This window comes from Gossypium arboreum, chromosome 13 (genome assembly GCF_025698485.1).
Source record: "Gossypium arboreum isolate Shixiya-1 chromosome 13, ASM2569848v2, whole genome shotgun sequence".
NCBI classification, from domain to species: domain Eukaryota; kingdom Viridiplantae; phylum Streptophyta; class Magnoliopsida; order Malvales; family Malvaceae; genus Gossypium; species Gossypium arboreum.
In genome coordinates, this window is record NC_069082.1 from 127,175,987 (window position 1) to 127,194,480 (window position 18,494).

Sequence of the window (18,494 nt, forward strand, 5' to 3'; positions counted from 1 at the left end):
AAATAAGCAAGCAAATAGATTTTTTCTGTTAAAAGTTTTATCCGTTTTTATTATTAAAAAATCTATACGTTAATATGAGGTACACGTGACATGTTAGTGTTTGGTTATTTCATCAGCCAAGTTAGTTTTAACTGTAGAATTGAATGAAAATTTTAAGAGAAAGAGTTAGTTTACTTTTTGATCCAATTTAAATGAATTAATTTCTCTATTTTTTTATTAAAATGGGTAAAATACAATTTAATTTTTAGTATAATGACTTTCATTGTGCTTTTATCCATTGATTGCCAAAGAACGATGTGCATGGTAGGACCTCTTCAGAGGTCGTGGGGTTCAAGCCTCTTAGTGTGCAAGACTTATGATTAGGCATCGAGAGGGCTTCGAGTCCCTCTTCAGAGCCGAGCATAAAATTTTGAAGGCGAGCTCCTCGCGGCACCTTGAGGACAAAACATTTACATATAAATACGAGGTCAAACAAGAAAGTCGAAATTTGATGTATCAAATGTTTTGTTCACATGTGGGAGAGTAGCACTTGCATATCTAAGTTTTCTTCTTTGGACATCAGGAATTAGAGGGGGAAGGGAAGAGGTAGAGGTGGGAAATTTTTATTTTATTTAATATTAATATATATTAATATAAAATTTAAATGGATTATTATATATTTTAAAATTTTTGAAATTAGGATTAATTTGAGATTTTTGTAAATTTTGAGGATTGATTTTTTAAAATTATGACAAATTTGATATAACATATAAAAGTTAAGAGCTAAATTTATTATTATATTAGTTTTTTAACTATCACATCAGAGAGGTGCTCATGGGCTAAATCAACTCGAGCATAAGCATAATATAAACATATTTTATGTTTTCCTAAACTTTGTTTGACCTTAAAATATGGGCTTAAAATTATACTTAAATTCACTCATATTTGTAAAATATTAATTCCAACTTATTTTAGGTCTTTATTTTCTAAATTTTAAAAAATATATTTATATTATATTATTTTAATATTTAATAATTTTATACATTTTTATTTATTTAATTTTTGTATATGGTCATCTTAACATTATTCTAACGTTTACATTAGAATAGTATTACATATTTAGTATATATTTATTTTTTATTGTGTTTTAAATTACATAATATATAAAAATAATATAATATAAAGTATGACAAACTTAAAAACCGGTCGGGCTTTAAATGTTCAAGCAAAAGCCTTACTGATATTTTAAACGGGCCTAACTTTTCCCAAGCTTATTTTTTGGGCTTAATAATTTTACTTAAATTTTCTTAAAATTCGAACGGATCTTCAAGTCTAGGTGGATAGCGTGACCCATGAATAAGTCTACACGTCAACTTTTCGTTTGTAATTTTTTATCAAAACATGAGTGTTATAAATTTTTTAATTTAGGCACTTAAAATGAAAAGTGTTGATTGTTCGGTGACTATTTATGCAGTTTATCCAAAACAAGATAAGAAGCTATTATCGTCGCAAATTCTCTTAAAAATACGTGGCACGTTGCTATTGGCAAAAACAACACAAAAAGTCAGAAACAATAATAAAGTAGTAAATAGCAAATTAAAAAAAAAAAACCAAACCCGAACTCGAGAAAAATATATAAAATAAAACTGATCAAACCAAAAAATATTAGTGCTTGAAATTTAGAACAATCACAAAGTGATTTTGAAAATTCCCATTCCCCTCCGTAATGGCTGAAGAATCCGGAACGGCGTCGTCATCATCTAGCTCACAACCAAGATCCTCTCCTAACACTTCAAAAATATCCCAGGTTTTTTAATCTTCAATTCAATTTTTTTAAGAAAAATTATTGATTTTTTCCCTACAATTAAATAGCTTTTTCAGTTCGCCTCCATGATTTTTTCGATAGTCGTTATCTTTTTGCTGGGTCAATTTTTGGTCAAGTTCTTTTTTCGGGTTTCTGGGGATGTCTTAAGCTTAATTATTATAATTTGTTAATTTGTTTTCAATTTAGGCGAAATAAAATATTGGGTTTTGCATTAGGGTGGATATAAAGTGATGGGTTTAATTTATCTAAAAGAATTGTGAGATCTGATTTTTAGCTATAAAGGGTTTAAATCATTATTGTTTTAATACAATAACTTTGATTGTTATTCTTGTTGTTATAATTGGTCCTGAAAATAGTTAGGTTTTCGTAATTAGATCATGGGTTATTGTCTGGGGTTTGTTTTCCAATTGAGATGGTCCACTGATTGATTGCTAAAAGATTCAAGTTCGTTAAAATGGGCTTGTTCTGTAATGTTATTTGCTTTATTATGTCTGCAGTTTTCTTTTTCTTTGCTCTTAGTTTCTATATTGCTTTTTTATGTTGCAGGTTCCTCCTGGATACTCTGGTCTCCCAACTTTTCAAAATGGCGATTTTCAGATGTTTCCGGTTATGTATCCTGCAATTGTTCCAGATTTAACTTCGTTACAAAATCAGGAACAGATGAATCGTGGAGCAGGCATTTATGCTGTTCCTGTTCTACCATTTATGGGACATGTTTCTGGGATTCCATCTAACAATCTCATTCCTCTCACCTATAACATACCTACGTGAGTAAATCCATGGCTTTTGATCGGTGCCAAATGTTTCTATATATTTTGCTTATTTCTTCTTGTTGGAAAAACAAATTTAGCTATACATTCAATTTCTAGGAAGAGAACTTGTATATACATTCAATTTCTAGGAAGAGAACTTTACTTGTACCGAAAGAAAAGCTATCTCAGACGTTTGATTCAAGCCTCCTGTTGCTTTTAGTCTGCATGCTTTTTGTTTTAATTTCCATCCTCCATTTGCCTTGATTCCCTCTCTTGAGGAACCTGGGTTATAAGTTTTCTGTTTTTAATTAATGTTTTTGGCTACTTTTTGTTGAATGTGCATTTCTTAGATGCATACTGTTTCCTAAATTTTGAAGTGATTTAAAATTTTTAAAAGATTTCATTTTCCCCTTTAATTTCACTTTTTTCTTTGGTACATATGTGGAAGTCAAAGAGGCAGGACATTAGACCTTACCCTCATGAACAGGGGTAGGAACCAGGAAACCAACTTTTTTTGTTCCCTTATTTTACATATTGTTTCTTAAAATTTTGGCCAATGAGTGTTAGATCAAATTGATGTGTTTTGCCTTGACCAATATATCAAAATTTCAAATTTTCTCCCTTAACCTGCAAATCTCAGTTATCATGTTTCTCAATTTCTGTATTCCAGTATGTGTTATTATTATTATTATTCAACCTAATGTTGGCAACTGCTACATTGGATCCTACTACTATGATCATAGTGAAGAAATTACATTTTCCTTCTCAAGTGGTACTACATGGCACTTTTACTAAATGCTCTGGGAATGTTTGTGTTATTATGCGCCCAACTTCACTTAATCAGTTTATCATCTGGATGTTTTCCTGTCATTATTGTTCCTTCGACTATTTTTTGTCTTCACTAATTTTTGGGTCTGCCTTTTGGTTAGGCTAGTCTAAATTCCTTTAACATTTTATTCTTTAGAATGTGTACGTCTGTAACATGTTTATTAGAAGATATAAGATCACAAAACTTGTCATCTGAATAGTTATGGTGCCCAAAAACGTATCTACTCTAGTTATATCCTATTTTGATTTGCAGGCTAGCCATTGATTTTGAAATTCAGAGTAAGAAAATCCCTACTTTTGTTGGGAAATTATTTTAATATACTTTAAAAATATTGGTGGATTTCGTTAGATTAGAACATTACATGAAGGATATTGGCATAGATAGAGTGCAATGGCACAAAAAGTACTCTAGTGAGCAAACATTAACTTAACTTTAGAGCTTTTTCAGTTAGGAGGATAGGAACAATGATGCATATTTTTTTGGTTAAAAGGCAAACATTAACTTAACTCTAATAAGCGAACATTAACTTAACTCTTTTTCAGTTGTTTATCTCACCTTGTTGCATGGTTTCCATTAACAGTCAGTCAGTGACAGAGGCAGGGGCAGCAGCTGAGGATCAAGGGCAAGGAGCACAGCAACCTCAACATCAACAGCAGCAGGTAGGACCTCAGAGACAAGTTGTTGTAAGAAGATTCCAAATCGCATTTCAGCTGGATTTGTTGCTTATACTTAAGCTAGCAGCTGTAATATTTTTGTTCAACCAAGATGGATCAAGACAGAGGTTGGCTGTCCTTGTGTTCTTTGCTTCTCTTGTCTATTTGTAAGTTCTAAACTTCTTATTGCTTTTAATTTAATACTTGTTCAGCTCATAGGCACTGCTATTTGCTGATTATTGTGTCGATTGTTTGGTTGTTTTTTCTTGGATAATTTCTTATTGTTTGTTTTGTTTTAAAAATTGCTAAGAGTCACAAGTATTTGAACTTCTCTTTCAACTGGCATTTACTTAAATTCTTCTTTCTTGTTAGGTTTTATTTTTCCACTCTTTATACATCTTTCATCTGGCGATGCTTGCTTTAATTCTCTCTCTCCCCCACATGCTTTTCTATTGGAAAACAGAAATGAAAGATACTGTGTTGCCAAATCCACCGCCTAATTCAGATCCCAATTTCCATTTAGTTTATAAGCTAAGATACAAGTCCTAGAATCCTGCTTTTGACCATCTTTGTTCTAAATGGATTGCTGTGGCTTGACGGGTCCTTGTGTATTAGCAAGGGTTTGAGAAGTATTTTTGCCAGATAATGTGTGAGTTTTTGCTTCAAAAGAAATTGTAACTCTCCCTTTGTGGGGTGGGTGAAGGGGGACATTTCTGTCATTGGAATCACCTATACTTCACTAGTGGCATTAGAGTTTAGACTAATAATGGGGAATGTATAGTTTTTTCAAATAACGAGGGTAAAACCGTGGTGATGTGTGGTCCGTTTTTGTACTTACCTTTCACATCCAGTTTAGTGTTTTTCCCCCTCTTTTATTTTGCTTAGATTAACACTGACAATTGTTTTGTGCACTACTCTAAAACTCTAACATCAACGACTTTTCTTGATACTTTTAAGCATAACAGGCATTGAGTTTCTGCAGGTATCAAACTGGAGCTCTCACACCATTGATAAGATGGCTTTCGCAAGGCATGCAAAGGGCAGCTGCACCTCCTCATCCACCTAGGCCTGCCGCTAGAGCAGAGAATGTTCCTGCTGCTGGAAGGCAGGGCAATGAAAACGTGGCTGTAGCAGGTAAATTTTTTTAAGCTTATGGTATTAAACTTCAATATTATGGGTATTTAAGCAGGGTATATGGTACTAAACTTCATTATTTCCATTTGTTCTTACATATTTTTGCAACAAAATTTACTCTCTAGATATTAGTATATAATAAATTCTCGAGCTTTTGTATGATAAAACAAATGCTAATTTTCAAAATTAAGCTGTGGTTTCATCAATTATAAGCAATTTTTCTAAGATTTTCCATGTGTTTGGAGGATTCTTCAAGAGTTGCATCTCCATACCAATGTCCAGATATGCATCAAACACAAGTGCTTTAAGAACAATTAAGAATTAGATTAACATAGTTGGTAACTAAGATAATACCAAGTTAGTGAGAAACAACAAAGTCAAATCCTAATTAAATTTAGTTAGGCATGCAATAAAATTATAATTTTTACCATGTAGAATAGCAATTGTTGATAATTGTGATTCTACATGTTTGTTTTTTATTCAACCTTGTATCTGCTGAACAAGCAGGAGCAGAGAACGAGAACCGACCAGCGGTTGACGGTAATCAGGCAGTCGAGAACGAGAACGAACCAGAACCCGGTTTAGGAAATGCCGGTAATCAGTGGTGGGGAATTGTTAAGGAAATCCAAATGATTGTTTTCGGCTTCATCACGTCTCTTCTTCCCGGCTTCCACAACATAGAATAAAATCATATACTTTAGTGAGAACCAAATCGTCTTTTTCCTCGCTAAACAAATAGTATAGAAAGCGATATTTATATGGGCGAGTATATTTAACGTATACGTGTAGTCATTGCATGGTTTCTTGGTATTCCCCTCTGCAGATCTGCAAGTGGCTTATTTTATTTACAGACCAGCATGGTTTATGGTTTTTTTTGTTGATAGGATTGTTGAAATGGTAAAATGCAAGGGCAATGCAGATTTTCATTGTAATGCAGCCATAGAATGAGTGGCTGGCTTCATTTATGGGTGTTTCTAGAGTTTTTGCCTTTTGGGTCATTGCTGTTTTTGCCTTTACAGAGTTTTTGCCTTTTGGGTCAATTACATCAATTTTTGAGTCAATTGATATCAATTTTTCGAGTCAATTGATTCAATCACTTTTGGGATTGATGCTTTGGTTGGTTCAATCGATTAGTTTGGTCCAGTCTAGTTCTTGAAACCCATTTTTATCCGAATCAAAATATTATTATTTTTTGTAATATTTAATTGTCTTGGTAATATTTAAATATGACTGCATAATTATTTTAAATTTTAATTTATTTATTATTTACATTTAATTTTAATATTGTTATTTTAATTTGAATTAAATAAATTGTTATCAAATTAGTAAAATGGATAACTTATTAAGTTTTAAAGATTGTGCCTCGTCATTTAAAATTGATATCCTCTATATAGAGATAAAGTTGACTTTTTTAAAGAAGTTTTCAAAATATCATTCATTTGAAATTGACAATGGTTAAGATTATTCTCAGATCAGACCGAAGCTGTCTCGCCACTCTAACAATCTCTAGTGCCTAAAATGGGATTTTACAGAACAAAAACATCTCGTTGGTTTAGGCCGTGCACGACCACCTACAAAAAGAACCTGAACCTGACGTCACGTGTTTAGTAAGATTTGAATGCTTACCTCTTAAAACATTTAAAAACAACTTCAGACAAATGATCCTTGGAAAACTTTTCTAGAAAAAATCAACCTTCCTTCAACCTCCACAACAACAAAACATAAACTTTCCAGAAAGGTAAAAAAAAAAAAACTTGTTGCAATGCAATTTCCTTCATAATGCCTTAAAATAAAATTACAATAAGTCGCAAACAGAAAACCCTATATATATACATATCCCTTGATTCTCTCAGACTGACAAGCCTTAGATGTGAATACATACAGGACCTTAAGAGCTAAGAAACCAACAAAACTCATTTTATTAGCATCAAAAAAATGGTAATTACAATTAGTATATACAGGTTTACATTAAAAATGAGAAGAGAGAAACAAAAACCTCACATTTCTGACAAAAGATTGCTGATCTTCCTAAGCTCCTTGAGAGCTGTAATGGCTGTAACTTGTCCTTTGCCAATGTTTTTAGATAAGTTGTCTAATGATCCACCTTGACCCTGATCTTGCTGGAAAACTGACTCCACAACCTGCCAATTGAAATATATATGGTCATGCCATGGAAGTAAACCAAATAAAGTTTTAAGTTTTCATAAAACGCTTTGAGAAAAACAAAAAACAGATTCCCGAATATCTCCGCGTTATCACCCCCCTATCAACATTTAAGGCACCATCCGTTCTAAACACCAAAACCATTTTTGGTTTCAGGTTTAATTACATGAATATAAGGGGGTGAAAGTACTATAGATACCCTTATATTAGGAGTCAGATTGTATTTTATCCACTCTACTAAAAAAATAGGCAAATTAATCCCTGTACAATCAAAGAGTAAATTGGTCCTTTTAAAAATTCATATATTTTTTACTATTAAAAATTGGTCCATGTATATCAACATAAAAGCATATGTGGCATGCCACATGCCATTGTCTGGTGATTTGGTCAGCCACGCTAGTTTTTAAAAGAAATGACCAGTTTACTCTTTGATCTAGTATATAGGGATTATTTTGCCCATTTTTTAAGTAAAGGATACAACATGCAATCTGACGCCTAATATAAAGGTCTCCTTAGTTCTTTTACCATGTATAAGGTGTTCTACTACACCTATACACAAACCTTCAGAAAAAATACATATAGAATTTTTTACAACATTCTTTGCATGTAATGCAATGTTATTTCATTGTGAAGCTTGGCACAGTTTAAACAATCAGAATATTTACCTGGATGTGGTCCAGCATAGCCTGCCCGAGATGCTTCAGTGTGTCCATCATATTCTGGTCCATAGCATCGCCTTTGTTGGTGGGGTGTGAATTAGAAGAGGCACCAGCGGTAAATGAGTCTACTGTATTTCTCTTGCTATCATGATTTGGAGAATTTGCGGCTTCACTGATACCTCCTCGTTTATCAGATGTCTCCTCACTGACAATGCTTCCTCTAAACTTATGTAACCATTGGAATTTACCTGAAAGCTGCCTTTGCTCCTTCGTAGCCGAGACCATCTTTCCTGAAGATCCATTCTCATGCAGAGAATTTAGATAAACATCTTCAGGAGGAAGGGAAACTGGCTGAGGTAAATCTTCTGGGATACTCCACTGGTGAACGTAATTATCATCTGCGGATAAATTTGATGCAACACTGCTTTTTTCTGTGTCATTTTCATGGTCATGGTCATGGTCATGGTCATGGTCATTAATGACAGAACTAGGAGGACTTGGTGGTTCTGAAAAAATAGACGAGTTCTCTTCACTAACAACAGCTCCACTTCCATCATCACATCTATCCTCTACCGTGCAAATAGACCCTTTATTGGCACAATTCTGTCCATCCCCATGAACTTCAGCAGGATGATGATCCACTGAATTAGAAACCTCGAAACAACCTCCCGTTTCCACATCTTCCTCCAAGCCAAGTTGCTTAGACAAATCTTCAAGCAAACTACGCCTAACAGATAAGGTATGTTCCAGTTTGCATTTCTCTCTTATTGCAGGCAATGGTTCCGATTCAGTTCTAGATAGGCGAAACTTTACTCTTTCAGACCATTTCTTTTTCCCACTCGAAGTTTTCTTTTCCGAACTATTTTGCCTTTGTTCCTCTGCCTTATGCAGTACTCTCCACTTTTCTTCCCAGTAGCTGTCCGGCACCAGGTTTAGAGTAGTTTTCGGACAAACTAAATCGGATGAAACATTGTGAGCATTTATTGGAGATTTGCTGCAGTTATAAGCCCCAACAAATGTAGAGGGCAATGATGATATGTTAGAAACCAATGCAAGAGTCTGCAGTGACTCCGCCTTCGCTATCAGTTTTTTCAGATTTATACTCTCAGGAAAATTCAAGAGTCTCTGAAGACAAGAAGTCGCAGTTTCAGTAGCAAGCAAGGATGATCTCAGATAAAGTATCATAGAGACTGCCATAGCAGCAATTAATGTTCCACGGCGTGAACTGAGTAGTTTAAAACTGAAATGCTCACAATCGTCAGAAACTTCATCAAGTGGGCTATTATCTTCTGAGAAAATCTTATCCCATACAACTAAGAGATCTTGAAGTGAAAACTCCCGTCCAAATAAAACCCGCAACCAGCGAAGTGCAAAATACTGGGGTTCAACACCAAGCTCAACAAGATGGCTATGCAGAGATGAATCGACTATCGATAGTAAATGATACAGTGCAGCTGAGGCTTCAATGACAGGGGGCACACCACTCTGTGACTCGGCTGCAGGAGATGAAGCAAAAAAATCTGCCATAGCAACTGAACCATGTGCCCCAATCATCAGAGCATCAAACATACAGTAGGCATCATGTTCCATAAATTTCTCAGACAAGACAATACCGAGTTCACCTTCAGCTCCGTAAGCATCACTTAGCAATACAACCGCTTGTAACTCAGGATCAAGCTCATAAAGACTCATAACTTTCTTTGAATTGCCCTGAGATTCAATCTCATCTTCCACGGAATCTGCGAACTTCTTAAAATCAAAATTGTAAGCGACACCATTTTCTTCAAATGAAAATCCGTCGAATTTGTCAATGAAGAGGTCTTCATATAGCTTCCGCACTTCCAACAGTCGCTCGACATCAACATGAAGAACATACAAAAGAGGAGCCAAGAGTTCATGCATTCCTACAAATAAACAAGAAAGGGAAACAGATAAAGTGCCAGCTTGACGCCTCAAGTTTTTCATTCCATACTATGGAATAAAATTTGAATTACCAACTCCAATTACCCTAAAAGCATTCAGATTCAAAATCGTGAAAACACAGTCAATATTTAGAATTGCAAGGCATTGCTGATTTAGCTTTCCAAAACCTACAGCGAGATAGCATGAAATTATATAACACATGCATGCAGAATAGTTAAGAAAAATACCTTGTCTGTAACCACAGTCCGGGTGTCGAAGACACCACAGCAATAGTATGCGCCTCAACATACCCTGGCATCCAGGAGTATGGAAGTAGCTTTCATGCTCCGGATATAATCGTGATAAATCCTGGTTAACCATTTTCTCCAGCTCAGCATTCCGAAAGTATTGACTCCAGGTGCTGTCTGCATGAAGAATTCACTATGGTTTAACTATAGATCAAGCAAAAAACACCTAAAATCATAAAATACGTCGAAACCATAGTAAATTTGCTCATAGAAGAAATATTCCAAGCATTCAGGGCGATCTAATTTTCCATTGACAAAGTTCAGTTACAATTCCTGGCTCGAAAAAGCCAACTAACCATGATAAGGTGTAAATCCAGGAAAAGAGATTCTCCTCCATTTTATGAAATCGAAACAGACATTGGACCCATAATCACTCTCCATATGAATTCAACATTAATCAAGATAACATAACAAGGAGTAAACAACAATACTAGTTAAAACAAAAGCTGATGGATCAACAATGCAAATTGTTTAATTTAATCAATAATGAACTAAAAATCGAAGCAATACAGCAAAAAAGAAAGCATAAACATTACAATTACCTGGGTTTTGTGAAAGTGGATTATCCATAACAAGATCAAGGGAATTGGTTGCCCCATCCTTGGGAACATGTGGATCCACTAACAGTTGCCTTCTCAAACCAGCATATCTAAATTCACAAAGTTAGTTTACAAAAAAAAAAATTGTAATTTAATTAAGGAAAACAATGTTCTTTGAAACAATCTAAGAGAGACACAAAGTTATCAATTTTAAATAAAATTTAAGCTAGAATTAGCTGAAATGCTTTATAAAAATATGAACAAAATGGATATAAAATTAGAAAAAAAAATTTAAATCAAGTTTAGGTAATCTGTACAATAAAAAAAGAAGCTGTAATTTAAAAATTCACACTCTGATGCTAAATTTTTCTTAGGATTTAAAAAAAAAAAAGAGGAAAAGGTAAAGATGAAATGGTTACCTTCTGCGAAAATCAGCAGTTACCCTACGAAGATCATCAATTGAAGAAGAAGGAGGTAGAATCCCAAGATTGATACGCCATTGAACGCCTCTCAGGCTACCAAAAGGACGGCTTTCCGCAGGAACGACACCGGAGGAGGACGATGGCGCTTCTTCCTTTACAATCTCTTTGCTCATTTCTTGCGATCAAAACACTAATAAATTACACAAAACAGATTAAAAAAATATTAACGCCTGGGTTTGAGACACCAAAAAAATCATTCAAACAAGATTCTTCCTTTTGCATTCAGGCTTTCGATTTCTCTCTCTTTCTCCCATTTTTAGATGAAAAAAAAAAGAAAATTAATTAAAAAGGAAGACGCAAATAGGATGTTTGTTTGTTTTATTTATTACGAAAAATTCCTCAAAGAATCCACTTTATTTTATTTTATTTAATAATAGTAATTTATATTTAATTAATTATATTTATAACACTAAAAAAAGCATCATTTTATACTTTTAGGGTCACCTATACCAATATCACTAAATTATTAGTAATTTATATTTTAATCATTAAATTTTAAAAATTTTAAAATAGCCATTGAATTATTCGAAAGTTTTTATCTAATTTCTTGAATTGTTAAGGTTTTTTTTTTTAATTTGACTGGCAAACTTTAAGTAAAAATTTGACAATCAATATAGTGAATTAATACCCATCGACGAGTAAAAAACATACATTAGATTGAAATTGATCTTACGGTCAATGTTGAAAATTGAAAAAGAAATCTGTTTGGATTTTAGATTGTAGATTTATGATGTTCAAAATTATTTAATAAAAAACGAATTGTTGAAGAGAAGGGGATAGAGCTTTCAAATCATTCAAGCGATGTGAATAAAGAAAGTCATATAACAACAACATTAACAGCCCGGTGACTTAAATAGAAACTTTTTAATAGTTTGAGGATTATTTATAACTTTTTAAAGTTAAGTAACCAATACATAAAATTACTAATAATTCAGTGACATTTGTTGTAATTTACCCTATTCTTAACGCTACATGGAATTTGCTCGTGGACCCGACAGGTAGCTCCCCCGGCCCATATTGGATGGAGTTCTGGTAAAATTGGTTTTCAGGTAAATTCAACATTATGGAAATACTTTTTATGTAACAGTAAATTTGTTTTATTTATTTTAAATGTAATTTTTCAAAACTATGAGGTATTCGATTTATCTGGTTAAAATGATTCGATTAAAAATTTATTTTTCGGATTTATACCTATCTTTTTAATTTTAAAAATCGTGTGATTTAACTCTAACTAATTTAATCGTTACTATTTATATCTACATCTACATATATATATATATTATATTTAAGGACTTTACTGAGTTGGTCTCACTTTATTCGAGTCCTAATTCAATTAAACAATTATAAAAGTTATTTCCTTTTATAAAATAATAAATATTAGTATAGTGATACTTTTATTATATTAAATCAAGTGAAATTTAAAATATATGTTTGATGGAATTTAAATTCAAAACACTGTCATTTTAATGTCTTAACCATCTCAAATAAGGCTTCATTTAATCTTTAAATCAATTTTTATATAAATATATTTGATAAATTTTTTCACATACCATAATTTATTGTAAATTAATAGCAAGATTTAGTAAATGGGATAAATATTAAAATTACACATGAATTTTATTTTAATGTACAATTCGACACGTGAACTTTGAGTTGTTGCATATAATTATGTATGCGAAATTTCGATTGTGATTCAAATATATATATTAAACTTAGATTTTAATCCAAATGTATATATTTAAAGAAATAAATAAATATTTATTTATTTTTATATTAAATTAATATATTTGTATGTGTATATAATATATAAACGTAAAATAGTGTTACATCGATAATGATAATAGTAGTTTATAAAAATTGAATCAAATTAAAGTTTCATGTATAGCATTGCACATACAACAAAAATTCATTTGTAGTTTTGATATTTATCCCGAAACTAAATCCACCAAATATGCATAGTATAGGGACCTTTTAAAGAATTCTACCAAAGTTGTACGATGTATCTATCTGCTCCTCCCCTCAACCTCCGTTTACTCAATGCTTATAGTTGGTCCCTTTTCTTTTAACGGCGGTTAAATGTATCTTTCTCTAAGGACTTCCTCAGCCGCCGCCCCTAGATTCATCCAACGCCATTATAACTCTGGGTTTTCTTACAGATTCATCCATGGCGGACCAAATGCAGACTTTTTCTTTCTCAACCAGACACCAAGACCACGAGAAAAACGACGACGTGGAGGAGGGCAAGTGTGCTTGCTTCGTGGTAGCTCTCTTCCCTTGTTTAATTTGCTTCATCCTTCTCCTTATCATAGTCTCCATCGTTTTAGTCTTCAAATTCCATTTCCTTTGCCACACTCCTCTTCATTCCGTCATTTACAAGCACCGTTGCTAGCTCTAGATTTGAATCTGAGAGGTTTCTCTAGTGTCACCGGCGGTGATAGAGATTCCGATACCGACACCGGATCCGATAGCACCGAGTCTAGGTCGGACCCAAAGGAAGTTGAGAGAGTATGCAAGGTGATCGACGAATTGTTTAGCTTAGACCGAAACATGGAAGCTGTTTTGGATGAATGTAGGATTAATCTTACTCATGATTTAGTCATTGATGTACTCAACCGGTTTCGGCACGCTAGAAAACCGGCGTTTCGATTTTTCTGTTGGGCCGGACAAAAACCAGGGTTTAATCATGATTCCAGGACTTATAATAAGATGATGAATGTTTTAGCTAAGAATAGACAGTTTATAACCATGTCGAGATTGATTGAAGAAATGGGTGCTAATGGGGTTTTAACATTGGATACTTTTATTATTGCCATTAAAGCTTTTGCTGCCGCCAAGGAGCGGCGGAAGGCAGTCATGGTCTTCGATTTGATGAAGAAGTACAAGTATAAAGTGGATGTTGATATTGTTAATTGCTTGCTTGATAGTCTTGGGAGGGTTATGCTTGCGAGAGAAGCGCAAATGCTTTTCGAGAAGTTGAGAGATCGGTTTACGCCCAATTTGAATTCATATACGATATTGCTAAACGGTTGGTGCAAGGTGAGGAATTTGATGGAAGCAGGGAAGGTATGGAATGAGATGATCGATAAGGGTTTCGAGCCTGATGTTGTTGCTCATAATGTTATGATCGATGGGTTGTTGAGGAGTAGGAAGATGTCGGATGCAGCGAAGTTGTTTGAGGCCATGAAAAGTAAAGGGCCTTCACCAAATGTTCGTAGCTATACTATTATGATTCGGGAGTTTTGCAAGCAAGGAAAGATGAATTTCGCAATTCAGTATTTCGAGGAAATGCGTGGTTGCGGATGTTTGCCCGATGCAGCCATTTACACATGTTTGATCACCGGTTTCGGAAATCAGAGAAATATGGACGTGGTTTTTAGATTGTTGAAAGAGATGCAAGAAATAGGTTGTCCACCTGATAGTCAAACCTACAACGCCCTGATTAAATTATTAACGACTCAACGAAAGCCGGACGATGCAATGAGGGTATACAAGAAAATGATTCAAACCGGAATCCAACCAACAATTCACACTTTCAACATGATGATGAAATCGTTCTTCCAATCCAGGGACTACGACACAAGCCGTGCAATTTGGGACGAGATGCGCGAAAATGGGTTTTGCCCTGACGATGTTTCATACACCATTTTCATCGGAGGACTAATCCGTTTAGGTCGGTCAGGAGACACATGTAGACTGTTAGAAGAAATGTTTGAGAAAGGAATGAAACCTCCTCAACTTGATTACAATAAGTTTGCAGCCGATTTTTCTAGAGCCGGCAAATCCGACATACTCGAGGAGCTGGCTCAAAAGATGAAGTCCTCCGGTAATGTCCAAGCCTCGGATATATTCACAAGATGGGCCGAGATGATGAAGAAAAGGATTAAGAGAAAGGGTCCTTTCAAAACCGATGGAAGGTGCATCTAACAAGGTAATGAAGCATTTTCTCCCTGGTTTTTCATGTATTTCAATGGATCATACTGCAAATATGACATTTTCTTTTATGGCCATTGGATGTATATATTTTTCTTTTTTCAGTTGTTGCATGCATTCTGTATTTGTAATGTTATTGGCTTATTGTTTAGCTCATTGGTTCCTTTCAACCCTAAACCCCAATGGATAAATCTAGGTAACATCACAGTATGACTAATTACATGGTGGTTGGAACTTTTCACCAACTCAAACAATAAGTTCCAACTGCTCCAATTATATACATATATAAGGTCAAGACAATTTGTGGGAATCAAACCAACTTGTGAACTACTAATATATATATATACACACATGAAATTATGCTATACTCGAAAATACATTATGAAGTTAAGTATTGGTTAAAACTTCTTTATTAATTTCTTTAGGTTTCAAGTTTTGATATTATATTTTAAAATACTTTGTTTATATATACATAAAGATTAAGATTGGTTTGGAGTAGTGACTGAATCCCCATGATAACTCAAATACTATTTGAGGGCAAGTCGACTCTTTTGAGAAAAATTTTAAATATGTTATCTATTAGAAGCTGAAGGATCTTTCAAAGGATCGATATTGTTTCTGGTTGGGGTTTTGTTGAACTCCCCTCTTCTTAAAACAATCTTAGACACTCAAATTTTCTGTAAAGTCGATAGACAAAATCCTACTGAACTATTAAAAAATATGTTAGCTCAATAAACAACCCTTCAAATATTTATCGCAAAAAAGAGTGGAATTTACAACATAATGACTCTTACCATCAATAATTTCAAACAATCTATACAGAATACCATATGTTATTAGACATTGTTTTTCCATACAAAATCTATATATATATATATATATAAACAATTATAAAAACAACATCCCCTACCTCTCAAATTTGCAGGCTAGACATTGCTTGTAATAAAATCAATCTCTTGTATATCAGATTCACTCCGACGACTAAACGACATTTCTCTAATTGTATCCAAAATGGGCTTCCACGACCTCACCCTATACGACCTTCGAACCCCAACATGTACCGTCGTCTCCCTTCTCCTCGTCCGGCCGTTCATGGTCATCGTCGTCCTCGACAAACACCTAGTTGCCGGCAACGCACGGTGGGATTTAGCTCTTTCCGTCAACCTCTTCACAAGCGCCGCCATATCCAGCGGAGACGCGTCACCCTTTAAAGTCGAAAACGGCAGCACAAAGTAAAGCTGGCCTGGTTGGAGCGGAGCATCGGGGCTCAGTGGCTGGGACCCTGCCGATAAAAGCTGAGCCGCGGTGCATAGAAACTGCTTAGGAGGGTTCCCTATGGCTTGACTCACTGAGATGGGATAGTCCAAGTCCTCTACGTAGCCATTGAGATGAACTAGTCGAACTGTATTCGGAGATGCATGTTTGCAAGAGCAAGAAGAAGATACACAACACCCCATTTTTTTACTTGGATTTGATGTTTCTCTATTAAATTATTATATATATATGTAAAAGATAATCCTTTCCGACGCACTTGTGATTTGGACTGTTTTGCAGGTTTGATTTTAGTGTAATATATTTGTCTTTCTTGTATAGTTTTGGTCAATGTTAGAGAGAGGAAGGTTGGCTACTCAAATCATTAAGCATTGAATGGTATACTTAATTCTACAAGTAACTTTTGGGTGTAATAATTTGTATTCATCCGTTTTACTGTATGAGTATAGTTCTAGGATGATAATTAGGTAAAATCTTCTAAATAATATTAATTTTAATATTTGAATTTGATCTAAATATATAGAGAAGAAGTCTACATACATAATTATGTACCATGGTGTTGGATCATAAGAGCGAAATCAATGAGCGCGGAATTAAGTTATGTATTTTTATAAGAAGTAAAATAAAATTTCATCATTGTATTAATTTAATTATTTATAGTTTTTCAAAGATTAAATTAAATTTTATAAGAGACTAAAATATAATTTTACTATTTATTAACTTATAATTTTAGAAAGAAAAAATTATTTTCTCATTTTAGGGGGCCTTAAAGATATTTCAGTTTCAAAATCATCCTTTGGTTTCGGACAATGTTCTCAACATTTCTCTTTTATTTTCTTAAGATTAAACCGCTTAACGTTGTGATTTTATATCAATAATTTTGAATATTGTGGAACTTTTGGGTAGACTCTCAAATCCCATAAATTTTAAGTTTTACTTTAAAAGAATTTTCCATAAATAAAATTATGTGCCCTCATTTAATTCCTTGCCTATGGTTATTATAGTTGATTTTATATTGACTAAAGATATATCACATGCTTGCTTCCACAGTTTTCTTTTCATGAAACTAAACTCCAAAATTTGAAGTCTCGATACGACCTACCATCAAACCTTTAAACCATAGATTAATATGGACGAAAAAATGTGTACCTAATTAAGAATTATTTTTCCTTTGAAATATAAAAATAAAAAAACTCATGTATAGTTCAAGGGTTATTTTTATTATTAACCCACAAAATATTGAATGAGAATTTTTTAACTTATTTCGTATTAACAATTATTATCAAAATCAACTGTTATAAGAATTGAACTGAATAATTAATTTAATAAATTAATATATCAATATATAATTTATACAAATAAAATTTAAAAAAATCTTAAAATAATTATTTCAACATTATTTTATTTTGTTATTTCAACTAATTTTAAACTCATAGGCAAATAATTGTTAAAATTTGAAATATTTTAATACGCAAATATCACTCTCACTCTCACGTTTCTCATCTTTTAAAATGATCCAATGAAAAAATAAGAAAAATAATAAAATAATAATACTCTGAATTGTCACTCTCAACCTACAATATTTTTTTTATTCTAAAAAATTATTTTCTTTATAGTTAATGTATATTTGCATGTATTTTAGTGTTTATAAAAATGCATTTCGAAGTACCGATTGAGTCATAGGTTTATTAATACAAGTATTTTTGTCGATGTAAGAAGACATGGGTTTAAGTGCACTGAAATGGATTATCCACTTATCTATGGGTTGAGGAGGGATATAGATAATCTTAGATATTATCCTCTTAATTAAACTTAAATTTTGAAATCTGAAAAAGAGATAAACTAAATTCGACGACAAATACAAAAAATTTTAACATATTTGAATGTAAAATTAACATGCTCATTAAATTGTAAATTTTTATTTATAATAAAAATATAAAAAATATATCTAATTAATAATATTATTCAATGAAATTCTCAACAATATTATTTCTTTAAAATGAATTTTGACGTTTCAAAGCAAAAGTAGAATTGCTTACGCAATCTTTCAATAAAATATGATTGACT

General features: G+C 33.2%; 4 protein-coding genes across 4 annotated transcripts; 2 read left to right on the plus strand and 2 right to left on the minus strand.

Moving 5' to 3' along the window:
- The first annotated feature begins 1,570 nt into the window (after positions 1-1,570).
- On the plus strand, positions 1,571-6,370 carry LOC108478990 (uncharacterized). Its single transcript, XM_017781461.2, has 5 exons — positions 1,571-1,786; positions 2,351-2,571; positions 3,966-4,205; positions 5,021-5,172; positions 5,680-6,370. The coding sequence occupies exons 1-5, from the start codon at positions 1,706-1,708 to the stop codon at positions 5,856-5,858; spliced, it is 873 nt and encodes a 290-aa protein (XP_017636950.1). The 5' UTR covers positions 1,571-1,705; the 3' UTR covers positions 5,859-6,370.
- Positions 6,371-6,926: 556 nt separating this feature from the next.
- Positions 6,927-11,573, minus strand: LOC108460388 (uncharacterized). Its single transcript, XM_017759904.2, has 5 exons — positions 11,163-11,573; positions 10,747-10,853; positions 10,145-10,321; positions 8,001-9,898; positions 6,927-7,313 (listed from the first exon to the last, which is right to left on the minus strand). The coding sequence occupies exons 1-5, from the start codon at positions 11,336-11,338 to the stop codon at positions 7,170-7,172; spliced, it is 2,502 nt and encodes an 833-aa protein (XP_017615393.1). The 5' UTR covers positions 11,339-11,573; the 3' UTR covers positions 6,927-7,169.
- A 1,615-nt stretch (positions 11,574-13,188) lies between these two features.
- On the plus strand, positions 13,189-15,311 carry LOC108455783 (pentatricopeptide repeat-containing protein At3g62470, mitochondrial-like). The gene has a single exon (XM_017754366.2). It carries the CDS (start codon positions 13,302-13,304, stop codon positions 15,147-15,149), a length of 1,848 nt encoding a protein of 615 aa, XP_017609855.1. The 5' UTR covers positions 13,189-13,301; the 3' UTR covers positions 15,150-15,311.
- Positions 15,312-15,878: 567 nt separating this feature from the next.
- On the minus strand, positions 15,879-16,656 carry LOC108479330 (uncharacterized). Its single transcript, XM_017781871.2, has one exon. The coding sequence runs from the start codon at positions 16,610-16,612 to the stop codon at positions 16,082-16,084; it is 531 nt and encodes a 176-aa protein (XP_017637360.1). The 5' UTR covers positions 16,613-16,656; the 3' UTR covers positions 15,879-16,081.
- Between the last annotated feature and the right edge of the window lie 1,838 nt (positions 16,657-18,494).